The sequence below is a fragment of the Rattus norvegicus genome, chromosome X (assembly GCF_021556685.1).
Source record: "Rattus norvegicus strain SHRSP/BbbUtx chromosome X, alternate assembly SHRSP_T2T, whole genome shotgun sequence".
Taxonomy (NCBI): domain Eukaryota; kingdom Metazoa; phylum Chordata; class Mammalia; order Rodentia; family Muridae; genus Rattus; species Rattus norvegicus.
This window is the reverse complement of record NC_141554.1, coordinates 101,201,559-101,222,614: the sequence shown is the minus strand read 5'-3', so window position 1 is coordinate 101,222,614 and position 21,056 is coordinate 101,201,559. Positions and strand designations below refer to the sequence as shown.

The 21,056-nt window shown below is 35.3% G+C and overlaps 1 protein-coding gene across 4 annotated transcripts in view; it reads right to left on the bottom strand.

The window, feature by feature from the left end:
* Positions 1–21,056, bottom strand: part of Diaph2 (diaphanous-related formin 2) — an 839,122-nt gene that overhangs the window by 222,079 nt on the left and 595,987 nt on the right. For all 4 annotated transcript variants that reach the window (NM_001427378.1, XM_087599848.1, XM_087599849.1 and 1 more), the window contains 1 exon segment: positions 8,305–8,469. In NM_001427378.1, coding sequence (NP_001414307.1) covers positions 8,305–8,469 — 165 coding nt within the window.

Sequence of the window (21,056 nt, the reverse complement as noted above, 5' to 3'; positions counted from 1 at the left end):
TGATCCATATAAGGGAAATAATAAGACTACACACTTGGGCTAGGGAGATTGATGAGTGCTGGGGAGACCTGGTTTTGGAGGAAGTGATTTGAACAACTTCATCAGCAACTGGAGGAGGTGGGAGGCAGGGGAAAAAGAAAAGAGGGAGATAAAAATTGTTCAGTGGGTATGATTCTAAGCAGTATGGCTTTGAACTGGCTTATAGAGTGGCTAGGGAGACTTTTCTGATTAAAGATTGATTAGTGAATAAACAAACAAAGATGAAGCAGAATGAATAATAATCATAATAATAAAAAAACCCTGAGCAAGTTGAGAGGTAGCATGGCTCAAGGATTTTGCGGTTCAGGTTACAGAAGGCATATTTTGACAGATAACTTCAAGAGGCCTTATAAGGTACCTTTGACCAGTCTCAGGACTCCTAAGAAAGGTCAACTTATATTTTGTATTACATAACTTATACGTCTCTTACTTCTTGAACATAACTCAAAAATAACTTATTTATACTGAAACACTTCTATGAAAAATTATACATGACATGTTGTTAAACTAAAAATACTGCATTTTGTATAGGGCTTCTAATTCTTATTAGACTCTAATAGGAAAAGAGAACATTAAATTGATTTTGCTAATATTTTTACATTTAATGAAAATATGGTCTTTGGTGTTTAAAGGGCAATATTTAGATTGTCAAATATAATTTTGACAGCTTTTAGAAACATTTATGAAACTTTTAAATATTTTTAATGAAAAGTGTATACATATATTTAGAAACCATTCTAACATGCCGAATGGCTGAGAAACACCTAAAGAAATGTTCAACATCTTTAGTCATAAGGGAAATGCAAATCAAAACAACCCTGAGATTTCACCTCACACCAGTGAGAATGACCAAGGTCAAAAACTCAGGTGACAACAAATGCTGGTGAGGATGTGGAGAAAGAGGAACACTCATCCATTGTTGGTGGGATTGCAGACTGGTACAACCATTCTGGAAATCAGTCTGGAGGTTCCTCATAAAATTGGACATTGAACTGCCTGAGGATCCAGCTATACCTCTCTTGGGCATATACCCAAAAGACGCCCCAACATATAAAAAAGACACGTGCTCCACTATGTTCATCGCAGCCTTATTTATAATAGCCAGAAAATGGAAAGAACCCAGATGCCCTTCAACAGAGGAATGGATACAGAAAATGTAGTACATCTATCTACACAATGGAATATTACTCAGCTATCAAAAACAATGACTTTATGAAATTTGTAGGCAAATGGTTGGAACTGGAAAATATCATCCTGAGTGAGGTAACCCAATCACAGAAAAACACACATGGTATGCACTCATTGATAAGTGGCTATTAGCCAAAATGCTTGAATTACCCTAGATGCCTAGAACACATGAAACTCAAGACGGATGATCAAAATGTGAATGCTTCACTCCTTCTTTAAAAGGGGAACAAGAATTCCCTTGGCAGGGAATAGAGAGGCAAAGATTAAAACAGAGACAGAAGGAACACCCATTCAGAGCCTGCCCCACATGTGGCCCATACATATACAGCCATCCAATTAGACAAGATGGATGAAGCAAAGAAGTGCAGGCCGACAGAAGCCGGATGTAGATCTCTCCCGAGAGACACAGCCAGAATACAGCAAACACAGAGGCGAATGCCAGCAGCAAACCACTGAATTGAGAATAGGACCCCCGTTGAAGGAATCAGAGAAAGAACTGGAAGAGCTTGAAGGGGCTCGAGACCCCATATGTACAACAATGCCAAGCAACCAGAGCTTCCAGGGTCTAAGCCCCTATCTAAAGACTATACATGGACTGACCCTGGACTCTGACCTCATAGGTAGCAATGAATATCCTAGTAAGAGCACCAGTGGAAGGGGAAGCCCTGGGTCCTGCTAAGACTGAACCCCCAGTGAACTAGTCTATGGGGGGAGGGCGGCAATGGGGGGAGGGTTTGGAGGGGAACACCCATAAGGAAGGTGAGGGGGGAGGGGGATGTTTGCCCGGAAACCGGGAAAGGGAATAACACTCGAAATGTATATAAGAAATACTCAAGTTAATAAAAAAAAAGGAGAGAAAATATGAATTAATAAGAACATCATCATGTAACTATTAACATAATTTCTCAAACATACATGATGTAAACTTTCTATTGACATCTTCAGTTGCTTTAGTTAGAAAATTAGTTAAGTGTAATTATGATTTTGTTATATTTAGTTCAGTCCTTAGAATCAAAGTAAAAATTTGGGAAATCATTATGTTGAGCTTAAAAAAAACTGAGTATGATTAAATATCCTCAATGTACTTTTTCTTAAAGAAAACTCTATGTACAAACTTGTATGGAGCACAGTACTATGGGAGGGTCCTACCTCCATCTCTCTTTCCCAACCATTGGCTGCTGGCATCTTTATTGATCAATCAAAAACCAACTGGGGACAAGGACCATTAGCATTTGGACATGCAGATTTCCAATTGAATCAAAGCATTATAACCAATCTCTGACAGATGGACCCCACCATACCTGGCCCACCACACAGAGCCAGATGAAGCAGAGAACAACGCAAGGGTGTGTGACAACAGGAGCTAAAAGATCAGAAAGCATAATGGAGACAATGGCCTGATGTAGGGCTGTACACAGCCTTTCCAGATCCCGAACCTCTCATCATTAGCACTAATGTACCTCTTAAGAAGCTCAGTTTTAACTGGTGCAACCTAGGTGAGTCTGTACAATTTCTAGGGAGAGCAAGTAGCATGAGCTTTCCTTTCTTCCCACAGGACATTCTATGTAGTTGAGTGATCGACTGTTTGGTCTGTCAGTCTTTTCTATGAGCTTACACAAAATTAAAGAAACAATGTTAGAGTGTAGATGTCCACAGGACATTCATATACTGTATCTCATAAATATTGATTACATGAGTCAGATCTCAAACCAGCTTGTATGATAACTTTATACCTCTATTGAGTATTTTAGCTGAATCCTAGGCTAAGGTAGGATTCATGTATAGTGCATGTATATCCTGGAGGTGGGCATTATAACTTTTACCCTATGTCTTGTACGTAAATCATCTGCTAGGTTATTTAAACTCTGTGACTCAATTTCCTTTGGTATATAATAAGCTAACAACTGGGTCTGACTTATTTTGTAAGGCTTCTATTAATAAAAATATGTAAACTTAAAAAAAGAAACCATTCTAACCAGTAGATAGTTTTATGATATTGGGGAATTTTTTTAACTATGTGTACTTTTATTATATATCCTTTAGTTCCTTATGACAAAATGCTTAGTTTTCTATACGAAGAACAATCATATGAGAAAAAAAATAGGACATCCATTTCTAACCCAACATAAACAGTCAAACAGAATACAACAGTTGATAGTTGACATCTTTCTGTAGGGGAGAAACCAGTGATAGCTGTATGTAAAACACTCTAGTCTTTCTCACACAGCTAGAAAATGAGGAATTCTGGTTAAATATTCACCTTCATAGAGTTACCATATATTTTACATGGATCTCTGATTTTCAAAGACTTGCATTAGATCAAAATAAACCCAAGGCTATGTGGCTAGGGTGGTCCCAGCTGAGCTCAAAGGTAATTATCTGGGTGTATGTGATTAACTAGAGGGAGTTGGTAGGCCCTTAGGGCTCTATTTGCATGATAGGATTTATGCTGGCATTTTATTTATTCCTGGCTCCTAGGGGGGAAAAAAAAGATAAAAGCTTAGCTGACTGAACAAAAGTGCTGAAGGAGGACAGTGGAAGGGTTTATGGTGTTAGATAGTCCTTCAGGTATATAGGATTTAAAACATTCTTTAGAGCCTCTAAGGAGAAGGGGATCAGGAGACAGGGGAAAGGAATTGTTTTTATGAAGTGTCCTATGGGTCACAACTATTTATACAGTCAAGAATTCATGGCAAAAACTGGACCAATAGAGACTTATGCTTGGACCTTTAGTCCACATGTATGCAGTTTCACAGTACACAGCTCCAAACTGCTTTATTAGGAAAAACAAAATAAAACACCACCACCACCACCACTACCACCACCACCACCACCACCACCACCAACAACAACAACAACTACAACAAATCAACCTTGTCAAGTTTGGAACTGGAACAATACAAGGCAAGCTGGGAGAAAGAGACTTCTGTTTGTTTTCAATGATGTATTCTCATCATTCTAGAATGTAACTCCTAGCTACCATATGAGCAAATATCAAAGGGTAACTAACCATAGATAACATGGTGTCAGCATAGATGCATTGCATGTGCTAACTCTAGAGGTCCCAGTAGGGATCCAGGCTGTGGGAGTGTGAGCTCAGCTTGAAGGTGGGGGAGAAGAAATTATTTGGAACGTTTGGATTATTGTTACTAAGGCAACCTGCCTCTGAATTCGTAACTGACAGGGCTTGGAAACCTATACTTCACAAAGAAAACTAAATTATCCAAGAGGCATATCAGGATTTTGCAGTTTCTCAAGGTCATTTTTACAATATCAATTAGCATTTTATTGGCAAAGCAAGCAAAGAGAAATAAACATATTAGGCATCCAGTAGAGACTTGGGGGTAATAAGGTTCTAGGCAATGGTTTTTATTACTTAAGAGTACTTGGTTAAACAAAGTACTTGGTTTCAATACAGCACTAATGATCCCTTTAAATGTCAAGAACTTGGGAGATCAAGGATTTAAAATGTGTCAAAACAACTTACACCTCTGAGATGAGGAATTACACACTCGATTTTTTATGTAAAACTTCACCCTTGCTTCTTCCAATTCCCTTTAATGAAAACTGAATATTTTTGTATATTATCAATTTATTTACTCTTTTGAGTATTACTAAATGAAGATGCTCATTTTGAATTTGCAGTTACAGTTTGGACTCAGAGAAGATGAAGGCCTTGTCAGAGGGATGATGGCATGGAACAAGTGGCGATTTATTAAAATTAAGTGTTTCTATGGCTGGAGAAATGCTTTGGCGCATATGTCAAGCAGCTCATAAACCTCTGTGACTTCAGTCCTCAGCTTCTGAGGGCACCAGATATACAAGCCATGTAGCCAAGCAATTATGCACATAAAATATAAAATTGTTAAATTGCAAAAGGTAAGAGCACTGCATTAAAAAAAATTGTATCTCCATAAGAGAACATAGTTACTCAGAGATCTGTAACAGAAAAATTTAGACTTTTTCATGTTGTTTTTTCTTCTAGAATTAATGCCATTTCCTATAATATTTCATATTTTTAGGACAGCAGCTTTTCTAATTTTGCTATGTTTTGTAAATTTAAAGGGGAGCCTGGCATTGTGGTGTATGCATGTTACAGTACTAAGGAGGTAGAGGCAGGAGGATAAGAAATTCAAGGCCAGTCTGGACTATAAAATTAATTTAAGGCCAGCCAGAATACAAGAAAACATGTCTCAAAACAAGTTTGAAGTTTAAAAGAATCATTTTTAACACAGATGGAAGACTATATCTGAAAATGACATACAGTTGGTCCTGGCTGTAATAATTCCCTTTAGGACCAACTAAGGTATCTTAACAATTATACGTTAGCCTGTCAGGATTTCTCTACTATTGATCCTGGATTACCAAAGCTTCTCTTTGTTCTTCAAAACTCTGGCATCTCTTAGAAACCCACTGTTGTCTTTTTTTCTACTTTCCAGATGTGGTTTTTCCTAATGTAGAAAGAATAGAGTCATTATTATATTTCAACTGAAATGGTAGAGGCCCCAAACTAAAATTGACTGAGATAAAACCATTTCAGAAGTAGTATTATTGTGTAAGAACATATCCCATGATTACCTGAGGCCATTTAGCCTCTTAATACTTCACAATTTTAATGTTCATGTAAAATCTGCTCCAAGGTTTATTTATTAAATAAGCTGTTGCACATATTTGCTTTGTTGAGAGAAAAATCTGCTGGAATGATTAATAGTTATGAAAACATATTTTTAAGTTTTGCCAATGCATTTAACAACATTTCAATGCTTTATTTCTATATTTTTAGCATATGAGGTATAGAATGAGGATAAACAAAACAAATATTTATTGAGTGCCTGAGTAACATATTGTTTATTTAAAATTACACACACAGACTGAAGCAGCAGGAAAATGACAGATTTAAAAGAGAAAAGTATTTTCTATAATTCATTTGGAGCTATGAAAGTTATTGAAGTAAAATACTTGCCTCAAACACTTTTCCAACAGTTGAAATTAATTTTTATATTGTATGGCAGTGACACATATAAAGCTCACTGGTTTTGAATATTCTATTCAAAATATCTCAAAAGAAAGAACAAGTATTTATACAGTCAACTATTTGAACTAGTAGAGTGAAGCATAAAGGAGAATAAAGAAAAAAGATGTTTAGACAGTGCATAAATATGGAATTGAGATTCTTCCATAAAACATTCAATTTGAAGTTAGGGCTTGTTAATTAAACTTTCCGTTTTACATTTTAAAAATGGATGAAATCTCAGGGAAAAGAACTAAAAGGACAGTTTACATTATGATTTTGAAGATATATATATATATATATATATATATATATACACACACACACATAATCTTGAATGCCTTTCATATACTCAGTAGCTGAGTGATAGACAATATAAATGATATTTATAATGAATAGAGCACCATCCCACAGATATTACTGAATTTCTTTTTCCATCATTTGAATGTGAAAATTTGAAAAGGACTTCATCTGTCATGGCATCTCCTTTCTTTACTTCTGTATTTTCTATCTTTCAGAAGACAGCTCTCTCTGAGGAAGATTTTTTTTTTTTTTGGTTTGTGTATTTTGTTTATGTTATACATTGCCAAATAGATCTCCCAAGATGAAACTCTGAGCTCATTTGGAAGTCATTTTTGGTAGCACATGAATCAGAACTCTTATTTTCTTCTCAGCACTACTGGTATTTTATTGCTTCCATCTATAGTCCAATATGCTTTTAGCGCTAAGAACCCTGAGGCCAAACACACAAAACACTAAGAAAATGGGAACTTGTAGCGATTCCAATTTTTGTCTTTCTTTCAGGGTTCTCCTCTCTCCTGAGGGAGTGAAATCACTTTAAACTCACCATGATAAAGGAACATGGTGAGCATCAGTGATTGACTGAAGCTAGTGGTGTTGATTTATGAGTCTTTGAATTATAGGTCAGGTATAAAACCTTTAAACATGTCAACCTCCTCATAAAGGCTTCTCTGGCCATTATAGGCAATATTAGGCATGTTCTAGTTTGTATTATAACTCTATCCTTACCTGTTACTATGACCGGAGAGGTAAATTCTAATGCTTATACCTGTCTGTATTCATGCAATAGAGAAAAATTAATTTCTTGCCTTTATTTCTGGCCCAGCACACCAAATCAAGATGATTATCAATAAATAACTGACAGAATGGTTAGACAGTGGATAACAGTACTATTCAACTACACATTATAGGTTACAGGCAATTAATGCTCAAAGAGGTTAGTTACATGAACAATCCAAGTTCAAGACTACCCGTATGTTGCACACTTGCTTGCATGTTAGCTGTTAGCCACAATAAAAGATTAAAAGTATCTAAATAAATTTAACCATGTCTTAAATAAAAGTTATTTAAAACTTTTAAGTTGTTTACCTTTGAAACTTTCCTCATTTAATTATTGAGATCTATAATTGCCCTGAACTGTGGAAAATGAATCCACAGATAAGAGTGTTGCTTGTGGGTTTATGTATCCATATTATGCTTTTAACTTTTAAATTATGAAAATGATTTGACTAATTTTTCTGAGCTCTTATTGTTAGCAGATCATACACTAATTATGAGTGACCTGAAAAATTAAATATATATCTTCATTAAGGGTCAAAGAGCCACCTCAGCATTTATTCTCAGCAAAGAAATGAAAGGAAAATATGGTATTTATTAAAGTTTGGTGTAGTTTGTACTATTTCTAGAGTTGCTGGATTAAAATGTAAGGATGTACTCTGATTTATGTCTCAGGAACTAGTAGGAAGTAGTTTCTACAAGACTTTTCTCACCTCACACATTGTCTAAGTCCTCAGATTGAAACTATTTTATGGGCAATTGCACTGATTAACAGTGTCCCATTCTGTCCCATAAGTTGGTGACAGAAACACCCCTCAAATGACAAAGAATGTTTCAACTGACCTTTTTGCTGTGACAAAAGTTCTATAATATGAAATCCGTAGATTTATTAGATACATAAAAATTTCAATACAAGTTAAAAAAGACAAAAAAAACAAACAAACAAAAAAAAAAACAGGACTCACCATGTTTTAAAATATATTACTCACCAAAAAAAGGGTTCTGAAGGTGTTGAGATCACCAAAAAATTCTTCTATGGTTACTATGTTCGGATCAAAAATGAAGTATTCTCCCAGACTCTCATACAGTTTCAACATATTGCTGTGCATGGTGGACAGTTTGTCATACTGCTCTCTTGCATTCTGCGTAAAGCTGTAACTTTGCGTTAAGGAATGTGATCTAATAATAATTTAGAAGCAACCACTAGATGTCAATACTTATTAAAACCACTATATATGTAAATATATTTGTTTGTTAGAACTGCCGTTATAGTATCACACATTGGGTGCTTTCACCAACACAAACTTCTTTTCTTCATACATTCAGAGGCTCGAACTCTGATTGAAAGCATTGGAATATTTAGTTTCTTCTGTAGCCTCTCTTTCCTTGGCTTGCTGATTGGGTTGCTACCTTCTTGTCGTGTCCTCATATAATTGTTCAGCAGTTTTGTCATGTTCAAATAGCCCTTTCTTAGAAGGCCAACTATCACATACTATTAATATATACCTTAATAATGTTTAATATTAATTGTCTCCTTTAAGAACCTTTCTTGGAATATAGCCATTTTGAAGGTCTTCTAATTCTGATAAAATTGGCTGTCTAGCTGTCAATATGTGAAGTATGAAGTATGTAAGGCATTTCACACAATTCATTGTAAAACTTTCTACTGTCATATTGTTTCCCAAGTTTGAAAATCTTTCAATTAGACAGAAATATTTAATGTCCAACCATGTAGAATGTTTGGTAGAATATGTTTTCTAAATTAAACCACAGAGGCACACATATATCAGAAAACCACAATTACAATAGCATGAATTTTTATATGTGTGTATATATACATGTATACACACAGAGAAGTACTTACAAAACATATACAGCCAATATTAAGAGAGAAGGAATAGGAGAAAGAAATATTTCTCTGACCGTTCCTTTAACTTTTTCCTCTATAACAGCCAGAGACAGAATTCCTTGACTTACCTCTTGAACAGGCCCTAAGACCTCCAATCCAGAGATACTCACTCTATGTGTAGGAAAAAAGAGGCCATTACCTCTGAAGAACATTATAATAAAGTATCTAAATGTGTCTTATTAAATACCTCCCATTTCATATTTTTTCTCACTCATGATTCTTCATGACTGTGCATTCTTCATCAAACGTAAGCTTAAATATATAGTGATCCACCCTTGGCATTTTCATTTGTCATATGTCGTGTCACATGAAATGTAAATATCCAGTTGTAATGGCTCATGAAAGTCCAGCCAGTAACCACTGGTCTAAAATTAAAGCTGATCTATCTATCTATCTATCTATCTATCTATCTATCTATCTATCTATCTTATTTATCTAATATCCGTCTTCTATTTACCTATCTACCTATATACTCTATCAAATTCTGTTTTAGAAGTATTAAAGATAAATTGAAAAATAAACCTTTTATGACTAATAAATATAAAACCATAAATATGCTCATTAAATTTCAAAGTATTGTGTAAGTATGAGGAATATTTTAGGGTAGTTGCTTCTGCTCTTTTCTCTTTGGCTAGATAATTGGTATATGCCAATTCATAAGAATGATTTAGAGAAAATCATGGGAAAAATTATGAAGAAATTAGAAAGACAAATCAACATTGAAAAATTAGAATTAAGTTCATTATAAAGGACTAGTGACCACAAAAGTAAAGCTGTAACATGGGTCTAAGGATATTTTCAATAGGAGGAAAACAACTTTTGTTTTTCTAATGGAAACAATGCAGAAATCAGACCATTTCTGGAAAATTACTCTGTAGCTGACATAGTACATACCATGATTTTGAAATGAGCTGTCATTTATCTCTGTTCTTTTTAATGCTACTTAACTCTGTTAACAAGTGTCATTAAATCATTCAACCTTCAAATCTATTTTGACATTAACAGACCTGAAAGAATGAATACTTTTCTGTTTTTTTCCATAAAATGTACATGCTTCATATACATTTTGATTTTTATCATCATATAATTTTTCCTTTTAAGACTATGTTCAGATATTAAACATCCCATTTCAGTGGAGCAGAAATAAAACACTAGTCTTTATTTCTCTGCACAGAATTAAAATGATTGTTTTGTTTCCTTATCTCCCGACAAAGAAAAAATATACAGATTCGTTCCAGAAACTTACTATTTAGAAGCACTTTGCAAAGGTCACTCTTATGTGCAATCTCTTTACAATGCAAATTAATAAAACCTATATTTCAGGATGTTCAAAATCTCTAAAACAGTGAAAGAGTCAAAGCTAACAAGAAAGGCAAAGTTCTTATATGCCTCATTCATCCTGACATACTTTTTGGAGGCTAAAACATGTTTGTGTAGTAATACACATTTTTTTTATAGGCCCAAACTGATTTCCAGAATTCTGGGTTCCAAAGTGATGAGGACACATAAGTCAAGGTATAGTTTATCTTTGTAACAACAAACAGGAAACAGCCCAGTCTGAGTCTTTTATTTACCTCTAGAGTTATTATTCTCTCACAGTTGTTATTCCCTAACAGAGAGATTTCAGCCCTGAAAGAGTTCGCATGAAGCAAAGAAGTGCAGACCTACAGGAGCCGGATGTAGATCGCTCCTGAGAAACACAGCCAGAATACAGCAAATACAGAGGCGAATGCCAGCAGCAAACCACTGAACTGAGAATAGGACCCCCGTTGAAGGAATCAGAGAAAGGAATGGAAGAGCTTGAAGGGGCTCGAGACCCCATATGTACAACAATGTCAAGCAACCAGAGCTTCCAGGGACTAAGCCACTACCTAAAGACTATACATGGACTGACCCTGGACTCTGACCCCATAGGTAGCAATGAATATCCTAGTAAGAGCACCAGTGGAAGGGGAAGCCCTGGGTCCTGCTAAGACTGAACCCCCAGTGAACTAGACTGTTGGGGGGAGGGCGGCAATGGGGGGAGGATGGGGAGGGGAACACCAATAAGAAAGGGGAGGGGGAGGGATTAGGGGGATGTTTGCCCGGAAACCGGGAAAGGGAATAACATGGGAATAACATTTGTAATGTAAATAAAAAATACTTAAGTTAATAAAAAAAAAGTAACAAAAAAATCTGTAAGGAAAATACTGGCCATTTGGAAACAATGATAACATAGGAAATTGAACTATTTGTAACAGGACTGTACCTGGAAATAAAATTATTATCCCCCCCCCCAAAAAAAAAGAGTTCACAATTGCAATCATACCATCGCATTACATGGGATTCCATATTAAAAGCAAAAGCAAAAACAAAAACAACAACAAAAACCAAAACCAAAAAAATAAGACAAACCTGAATATATTAGGCATGGTGGCACATGCTTTGATAAAGAATGTAGTGGATCTCTTGAAGGCCAGCCTGGTCTGCAAAGGTAACTCCAAGCTAGTCATGGCTACACAGTGAATCCTTGTCTCAAGAAAAAAGAAACAATAAAAACAGAGAAAGAAAACCAAAGCTAAACCCAAAAGTGACAAAGAGAAAGAATGAAATTATATAGTTCTTTCTGTACAATCATGATTTTATTTTACTTATGAAATGTGTTGATTTCCCAGTAATGTAAGGTATCGTTTGGTACGTATTAATGACACAATAATGACTAAATCCTTAATTTCTACCCTAAAGAAGGTACAAACCTAATATTGCAATAATTATGCTATCCTCAATTGACAGTTTTATATCACTGAATACCTACAATGTACTTTCATTCCTATTATATTCCATATTTTTTTTCAAAACCACTTTTTTCTCAAAGGCAATGAAATTCCACTATGATAGTTTTAAATTTGTGGCCATTAAAGAGAAGTTACTCATCATTCCAAGCTTAGAAAATAGCAATAGCTTCTGACATGAGGGCTAACTCTTTCTGTATGTTAGAATTAAAAGTTAAATTTGATTGTTGGTACTTGATTAAGGTTACATATCTGAATGTTGATGTTGCCCCTGTAGACACTTGGGAGGAGAGAACAAACTCTTCCAAATTGTTCTCACATATCTTCCACACACATTATGTTTATGCACTCTGTACTAATGAATTAAATATAATAAAAAGTACATTTTTTATGTGTGATGGGTGACTCACACAATCCTAGCTACTAGGGAGGCTGAGGCAGGGGGATCAGAGACAGGTACAAGGCTAACTGGGGCATTTTCTCCAGTTTCTATTTATTTGTAATACAAAATATCTCCTCAACAGATATGTCTATAGATAAGGTCAGGAATGTATTTCATTAGAAGAGATTTAAACTGTTTCTCTTAAATATGATTATTTAAGATTAAGGATAACAGGTTGTAGAAAATATGCTGTAGAATCCTGTGAATAATTTGACTAGGCCAGAAAATCTGTTCTAAGCTGAGTTTTGAGAACACCCAAAGAGGAGCAGATGGCCCTGTTCAGAGCACGGAGGTAAGGCTGGTGATGGGCACACTGTGTAGCTAAACTACAAATTCTACCATAGCTTTCATGGGTACCAATGAAGAGTGACAGCACAAGTGGCACCTGGTTCTGAATGTCTAGATGCATTGGCTTGAATGCCACTGAAGAGTGACCAGAGCTCTAACAACATTAAAGGGTAGGGTTCTGTAAGGATTCAATTATTTTGGGCTCAAAAGTTAGAATGTTCCTTTTCATCTATTAAAAAATTCTAGACAATTAAGAGACAACCCTGAAAGGAATGAACTTTTCTATGATGGAGTGGCTATTTAAATGCCACATTAAATATACTCATAAGGTAGCGAGGTAGGGCAGATACAAAACATAAAATAATCAAGTATGAGAGGCTGAGAAAGTGATTCTGAAAGCCTTTCTTTTCAGCAGTCCCCTTTCCAAGTCCTTGTACAAAGAGAACAAACAAACAACAAAAACAAACAAACAAAAACCCCAAAACCCTTCTGAATTTTTAATCTTGGCATTTAAGAAGGTGAGCACTAAAATCGTACAAACTCTTCCGCACAGAAGTGTTCTTTGAAGGATTTAAATGTGTGTAGCATGTTAAGACATCAGCAGTTGAGATGCTAACCATTCTATGTGTATTGATCTAAAAATTAAATGGGTCTAAATCATGAATATCAAAGTTAATTTATAAAATCTGCGTCATAAATCCAAAAAGCATTTTCATATTAACTTGTTGAAACAGTGAACATATATATATATATATATATATATATATATATATATATATATATATATATATGTCACATACCTGTGTAGTATAATAAACACTATGGGGTTAAAATGCAACCTGAGAAACCCATGTTTCCTCCATAGTGCCTATACAGAAAGAAAATTATTTTCTTTATACTTCTATGTACATTTTATGTTTAAAAGTACTTATACCTACCTGCCAATTCCTCGATGCTCTCCAACCAGAAATATAGACCTACTTCATCAGATGAAGTAAAAAAAACCTGTTTCTCATTTTACTAAACTTTGATTGACAGAGTAGTTATTACTAGAGAAAAATTGTTTTATTGTAAATGGAATGAACATTACCAGAGCACCGGGGGTGACAGAGTTTATATATCATGTGGCTAATTGAGTCAAATCAGTTCTTAAAATTTTCATCTTTGTAGGCAGTACATTAGTTACTTATAATTTTAATAAAAGCTTGAAAAATTAAATACCATTACTGGCAATTGTTGGAGAACATGGAAAAATCAACTTGAGATCCACTTAACCTTCACACAATCTTTAGTTAGCAACATGGTATAATTGCCCATTTAAATAAAAAGATATCATAAATGTAGACTCTGTTGAAAAATAGACAGTGTTTCTAATTTTACTAATATCAAAAGTCCTCTAAATGCTAAAAATATGAATTTTCCATGTAACTTGAATAATAACTAGTCAGAAATTTATATTTCAAAGAATCAACATTAAAATCAATATATTGGCAGATGGATATATCTTGAAAAATATGAAACACTAATAAGAATAATCTGGACAGCATTAAAGTTTACGGTAATACTCCATGATAGTTTAGATATAGGATAATTTTTCTTTAAAGCTCTTATTGCAAAATTGAGGCAGAGGGCATTTGAATAACAGAAGATTTCCTATTAATGATATTGAGCTCAAGTTCCAAGATTTAAAAATGTAGAAAGCATTTATAGAACTAGATTGATATAAATATTTTGTAATTAATGAGACTTCCATATACTGACTGAACTATCTAGTACTTAAGAAATGTTATAGAATCAGCTTCTATACAAAGGGAAGCCCACTATGTACTTTCTTTTCTCTATTCTTTATTCACTCCATTTGTTTTTATGTTTCTTTTGTCCTTTTTTTGAAGACACTCTGTGTTTGTAGGTGTGTTTTGCTTTGCTTTTTTTTGTTTGTTTGTTTTTTGTTTTTAAGACAGGGTCTCACTGTGTGGCTCTGGCTGGTCTAGAACTCACAGCCACAGAGATATGCCAACAATGTGCTGGGATTAAAGCTGTATGTCACTATGCCTGGTGACATCTATTTCTGTTCACTTAAATACTTTACAGTTATTTCTTCACATCCTTACTGAAACACATTGATTAAATGCCTAGTATGCAACAAGTATCTTTTAGAGGATGAAAAAAAAGTTATCAATTTTAAAAGGTATTTCTTTTCTGTAGGTAACAATTTACTTTGTTTCACAATTATAAATTATGCTGAAAGTTGCAAATGAAAGAACCTGATTAAAAGTCTTAAGGTATCAAATAAACACACATTTGTTTAGAATAAAACTAAACCTTAAAAGAGACAGGCATGGGGCTCCCAACATCTGTAAGAATGGAATGCATCTTTAAGAAAGGAATTTAAGGTGAAAACAAAATGCAAAGAGTCAGTTGAAGGAGCACCAAGAGAGTGAGAGAAATGAAGGAAGGGTATTAAACAGGTTAGAAACACAAAAAGGACTAATGTCTACAACAATAAACTTATAAAACAAGTGCAAAAGAGGAAACAGTTAATGAAGCAAGTAGGGACCAGACTTCATATGACTTTAGGAGTTGTTGCTGAGGGAGGATGTCTCTGAAAAGTTTAAAGGAAGTCATAGTCAGACAACTTCTACTCAAACAACCAAAAGAGTCTAGCTATCAGGGAACATGGGATATTGTTCAAGTGATAGAAAGTTTACTTGCTAGTTCATAAGTACTCATATAAAGCCTACATATTATATAACTATCTATTATAAATGCATGTAATTATTTGCCATAAATATCACATAGAATCAAAGGTAGTTTTAGAAAGTACAGGTATTATGCAATTCCTAACTACCAAAATAAATCTATAATGAGTTGTGTTTAGAATAATAGAAGAATTATAATGAGGAAGAGAATAAGAACTAGATTTAATTCTGAGCTTAAGATATCCATAAAATATAGGGATGGTTTCTCTAAGGTAGTTGAAATACATGGGCTCCTTGGAGTCATAGAGACAAAGAATTGGCAGCAGAGAGCATTGCAAATCCAAAGCAAGAAAAGAGCAGGAAGCCCTCAGTTTGTGCAATCAGTTCTTGGTAGTAATGATGCATTACTCCTATGTTGGTTCAAAGGACATTCCTTTAGTTCAAATAGGATCACCTTTGATATGGTACTTCATCCTGCATAGAGAATTGCAAGTCTATCTAATGGCAAAATGTCAGATTCTTCAGTTTAGGTTTAAAATTTCTAATGAATCAAAAGGTACTGACACATTGAACTTGGTCAAACAGTAGGTAGACCCCTGTGATATTTAATGTTTCTGTATTGGATAGTAACAAAGTTAGAAAGTTAGGGTACAAAAGATTTTTAGAAATGTTATAGAATGAAACATAGCTATTTATAATTACAAAATTTATTAGGAATCATGAGACCAAGTATAGGAAAATCACTTAATTTTTGTTCTTCAGTCTCTGTATGTTCTAATATTCATGACATTTAGCTAATTCTGATAATATATCATGTATATAATGTATAGATATTTGAATTATTGTGGCCTTTAATATGATTCTTTGACTCTTAGGCATTACATTCCACACACACCCCATTTTATGAGTACTTTCCTTATATTTTGTTGTCAAATGCCATGTTTCAGGTTTGGAAATTGTAACACTGCTTTGCAGATATTTCCATCATATTGTTTTAACTACGTAGTACCTTCAAATTCAGGTTTTACATCACCATTCTTGTTTATTTATATAACTAAAACTACCAACAAAGAAAATAGTTGAGAAAAGGTATTGATATGCATTGTAAAGCTTTAAAAATTGTGACAGATATAGATCCTTCCTTTGCCCCTTTGACAGGGGCAGATCAAACTGTGGGACTTATTGCCTACAGTTCAGTCAAAAAACAAAGAAATTACCATAGAAATTCTGCATAGTTCAGTCTAGCTTTAAAATACCATACTGCATAAGTATCTAGGCAAAATGGAAATAGCCATTTTAGAAAAGGTGAGTATGATGGAAGACTTTACTCAGAAGAGAAAGAAACCAAGCAAAATAATCTGGAGCCATACATATGTATGCATATATATATGTATGTATGTATGTACGCATGCATGCATGTATGCATACAACACACACACACAGAGACACACATACAAATACACAAACACAAAAACACACAAACACATAGACAAACATACAATGCAGAGTCTCAAGTACCCCAAGCTGACTTCAAACCTGCTATAGTAGAAAGTGATCTTGAATTTCTTACCCTCTGCCTTCCTCCTCCCGATTGCTGGAATTAGATGTGTACTCCATCACACTAGTGCTAATTGTATTGTAGTTCAATTGGGGCTTCCTACATGCCAGGCAAACAGATTACCCACTGAACTACATTTCTAGAAGGTACACTGATCTTATTCAAGTGGGAATATTAGAAAATTTTACTTAAATTTGTTGCTAAATTTATGTAATCCTTACATTCTAGATTAAAGTCAGTTGATAAGACCTTCTACCTGATGAAAGAGAGACATGTTATTCTAAAATATAATAATGGCACTAATTGAAGGACAACTGTATATTTTATAACCTAACTGCCTATTGAGAATTCTTACTTCTTTTCAATTTAGGCTGTTTGCCACCCTTGCCATTAAGCTTCCAACTTCTAGGTCCTTAAGCTTTGAAGACCTAAGTTCATTTATCAGAATCTGTAATACTATAACTTTATCTAAATTATAGATTTTGATAAATTATCTAAATTATACCCTTTGCCTTAACTTTGATGTCTTCCTCAGTTATTATGACTTTTTGTATAGTTGACAGGAAGTGCATTTCATTATATAAAGAGCTTTAATCTCAAGTCCACTATTTTCTGAGCAATTAGTGGATTTTATATTTTTGATGGTAATTTAATGTATGTCTTAATATGAAATGGCATTAATTAATTCTGAAAGCATTTTTATGATTTTTGTACATATAAGAAACTATTCAATTTACCATGGCATTACTTCTAAAGGTTATGTTTCTTTTTGCTTGCTGGAGAGATAAAAATGTAGCTATGAAATTTTTCTGCTTAAAGAAAATAAACAATAGCAAAATTACTTCAGAAGTGTTGTTTGTGACATGGATATAAAGTGAGACTGCAGTTCTTCCTTCAATATATTTGCTCTCCCCAGGTATTTTTGATATCTCAAAAATATGTGCTCTTAGGAATCATATATGCATTCATCATCAATGAGTTATTCAAAAACAGATCTTGGACTTAAAAAATTAGGAAATAGAAGAATGTTGAGGTGGCATTTGCTCTTTTATGTTCACTGAAGCAGGAATCACACCTCCACCTAAGTTTCTGTGAGCCAATGGAAGCATTGTGGTATACATTTCCCAATGGAATAACCTGTTCCAATCAGTGTATACACTTACTTCTTCTTGCTTACTTGCCTGGTTGGCATTCATGTCTGGGAAACTGGGAAAGAGAATAACATTTGAAATGTAAGTAAAAATATTCAATAAAAAAGAGAGAAATGGTTATTTGCATATCTGAGTTTGAAGCTACTAGTAAAACAGGAAGGGCATGAATAAAAACATATGTACAATTCAGTATTTCAAATCCCAATCCCCAAGTGAGGCATTTGACAAATAAATGTAGGAAAAGTACTCACATAATTTTTGAAAAACAAGTTAAACTTGCCATATGTGACAACATAGATGGATGGTAAGAATAGTACAATAAATAAACAGGCCAGTTACACAGAACAGATATATAATTTTACTTACGTTAAGTATCAAATCTAGTCACAATCATAGAAAGGCAAACAGTGCTTTCCAGAGGCTATGCAGTCATTTTGGAATTTCAGTTCTACAAGATGCAACAGGTCTAAGGAGTTGCTAAATAACACTGAACTTCTGAGTTAACAATAACTGTATTCCACATTCAAGGAAGGACTTATTTTAATATGGTTTTCTCCACAATATGAAAGACCATATTTACACATAAAAACACATAGAGAAACAGAGGAGGACAAAATCTGACTTAGATCTTTAAGCAGTACTTAATGATAGTCACATGATTACATGCAAGTTCAAAATAGAGTATTCAATTTTTACTACATTGGCAATTAGTATATAAGACTTTGCTTTGGTTTCTACAGGAAGTGTGAGTTTCTATGAGTGAGGAAACAGATTTACAGGTGGTAGTTTCTGACACTATAATGTAGACCTGCTATGCAACTATGCTAGAAGGAGGTCTCTGAGTATTCTGCTGAATTATCCTGAGAATGGAAATAGAGCTGGATCCACCTTTTGCAACAGAGAAATACTGGCTAGGATGAGCAGAAAGAAGAACTATTTCCAATGTTCTGACAAATCACCAGGTTGATTTCCAGAATGGTTGTACCACCTTCCAATCCCACCAACAATGGAGGAATGAATGTTCCTCTTTCTGCACACCTCACACCAGTGAGAATGGCTAAGATCAAAAACTCAGGTGACAACAAATGCTAGCAAGGATATGGAGAAAGAGGAACACTCCTCCATTGTTTGTGGGATTGCAGATTGGTACAACCATTCTGGAAATCAGTCTGGAGGTTCCTCAGAAAATTGGACATTCCACTACCTGAGAACCCAGCTATACCTCTCCTGGGCATATATCCAAAAGATGCTCCAACATATAACAAAGACACATGCTCCACTATGTTCATAGCATCATTATTTATAATAGCCAGAAGATGGATGGAAAGAACCCAGATTTCTTTTAACAGAAAAATGGATACAGAAAATGTGGTTCATTTACACAATGGAGTACTACACAATGATTAAAAACAATGACTTCATAAAATTCACAGGCAAGTGGATTGAACTAGAAAATATCATCCTGAGTGAGGTAACCCAATCATAGAAAAACCCACATAGTATGTACTCACTGAAAAGTGGATATTACCCCAAAAGCTCATGATGCCTATAATACAACACACAGAAATTACGGAGTATAGAAAAAAAAAAGGAAGAAGACCAGGATGTGGATGCTTCAGTCAGTCCTGCATTGAGGGGGAACAGGATCATGATTGTGGGAGGTGGGAGAAAAGGGGGACTGGAAATTGAGAAATGAGGGGAAGGAAATAAGGGTGGCAGCATCAGGATTTGGAGAAGATGTGAGAGAGGTACAGAGGGTCAGGAAATTGAATAAAAGTATCTAGCAGGGGGAAAGAGGAACTAGGGATAGCCTCTGCAGTGTCCCAGACACCAGGGAAACATGAGGTTCCCAGGACACAGTGGGATGACTTTAGCTGAAATGCACAGAGATGGGGGAGACAACCCGTAGATACCTTCTCCAGCAGATAGGCACGTCCCCCAGTCGAGGGTTGGGGACACCCACAGATCTCAAAGATTTAACCAAGAAATGTTCTTGTCCAAAGGAAGAACAGGGGAAAAAATTGAACAGAGTCTGAAGGAAAGGCCAACTGGAGACTACCCACCTGGGGATCCATCATGTCTACACACACCAAACCCAACACTGTTGCCTTGGTCAAAAGGCACTTGGTCACAGGAACCTAGTGTGGCAGTTCCTGAGGAAGTCTGCCCAGCAACTGACCGATGTAGATATGGATGCTTGGAGCCAACCATTAGATGAAGCTCAGGGAACCTGATTGGGGAGCTGGTTGAAGGAGTGGAGGAACAGAGGGGCATTGAAACCCCATTTTAAGAACAACATAGGCTGACCTGACCATCCAGTTCTCCCGGAGTCTAGAACACCAACAAAGGAATGTATCTGGAGGGATCCATGGCTCCAGGTACATATGTAGCAGAGGATGGCCTTGCCTGATAGCAACAGTAGTGGAGACCCTTGGTCCTGTGTTGGCTTGATGTCCCAGTGTAGTGGGATGCTGGAGCAGTGTGCGGAGGTTGAGTGTAGGTAGGGGGAGGCAGAGGGGCAGATGTGGAATGGGGTCTGGTGGAGGGGGTAACCAGGAAGTGGGATATCATTTGAGATGTAAACGAATGGAATGATTAATAAAAAAAAAAGAAGGAAACACAATGATTGCTTCCAGAGGCTGGGTGGAGGAGGAAGAGAAGAGTTGCTGTTTAGTGGGCATAGAACTTCAGTCTACAAAATTACAATATTCTAGAGATCTGCTGAATCCTACTGTTGCCAGAATATTGACAGTATTCCCTGGCTGGTCTAAGTACATTCAGATATAAGGATGAACTCTAAGCAACAAAACTATTGTGTTAAGTGCACTGGGAAGAGGGAGGATATCAAAATCCATATGCTTTTGATTCTTCCTATACTTTTGTTTTGTTTTTGAGACCTGTTCTTACACTGCAGCATAAGCTG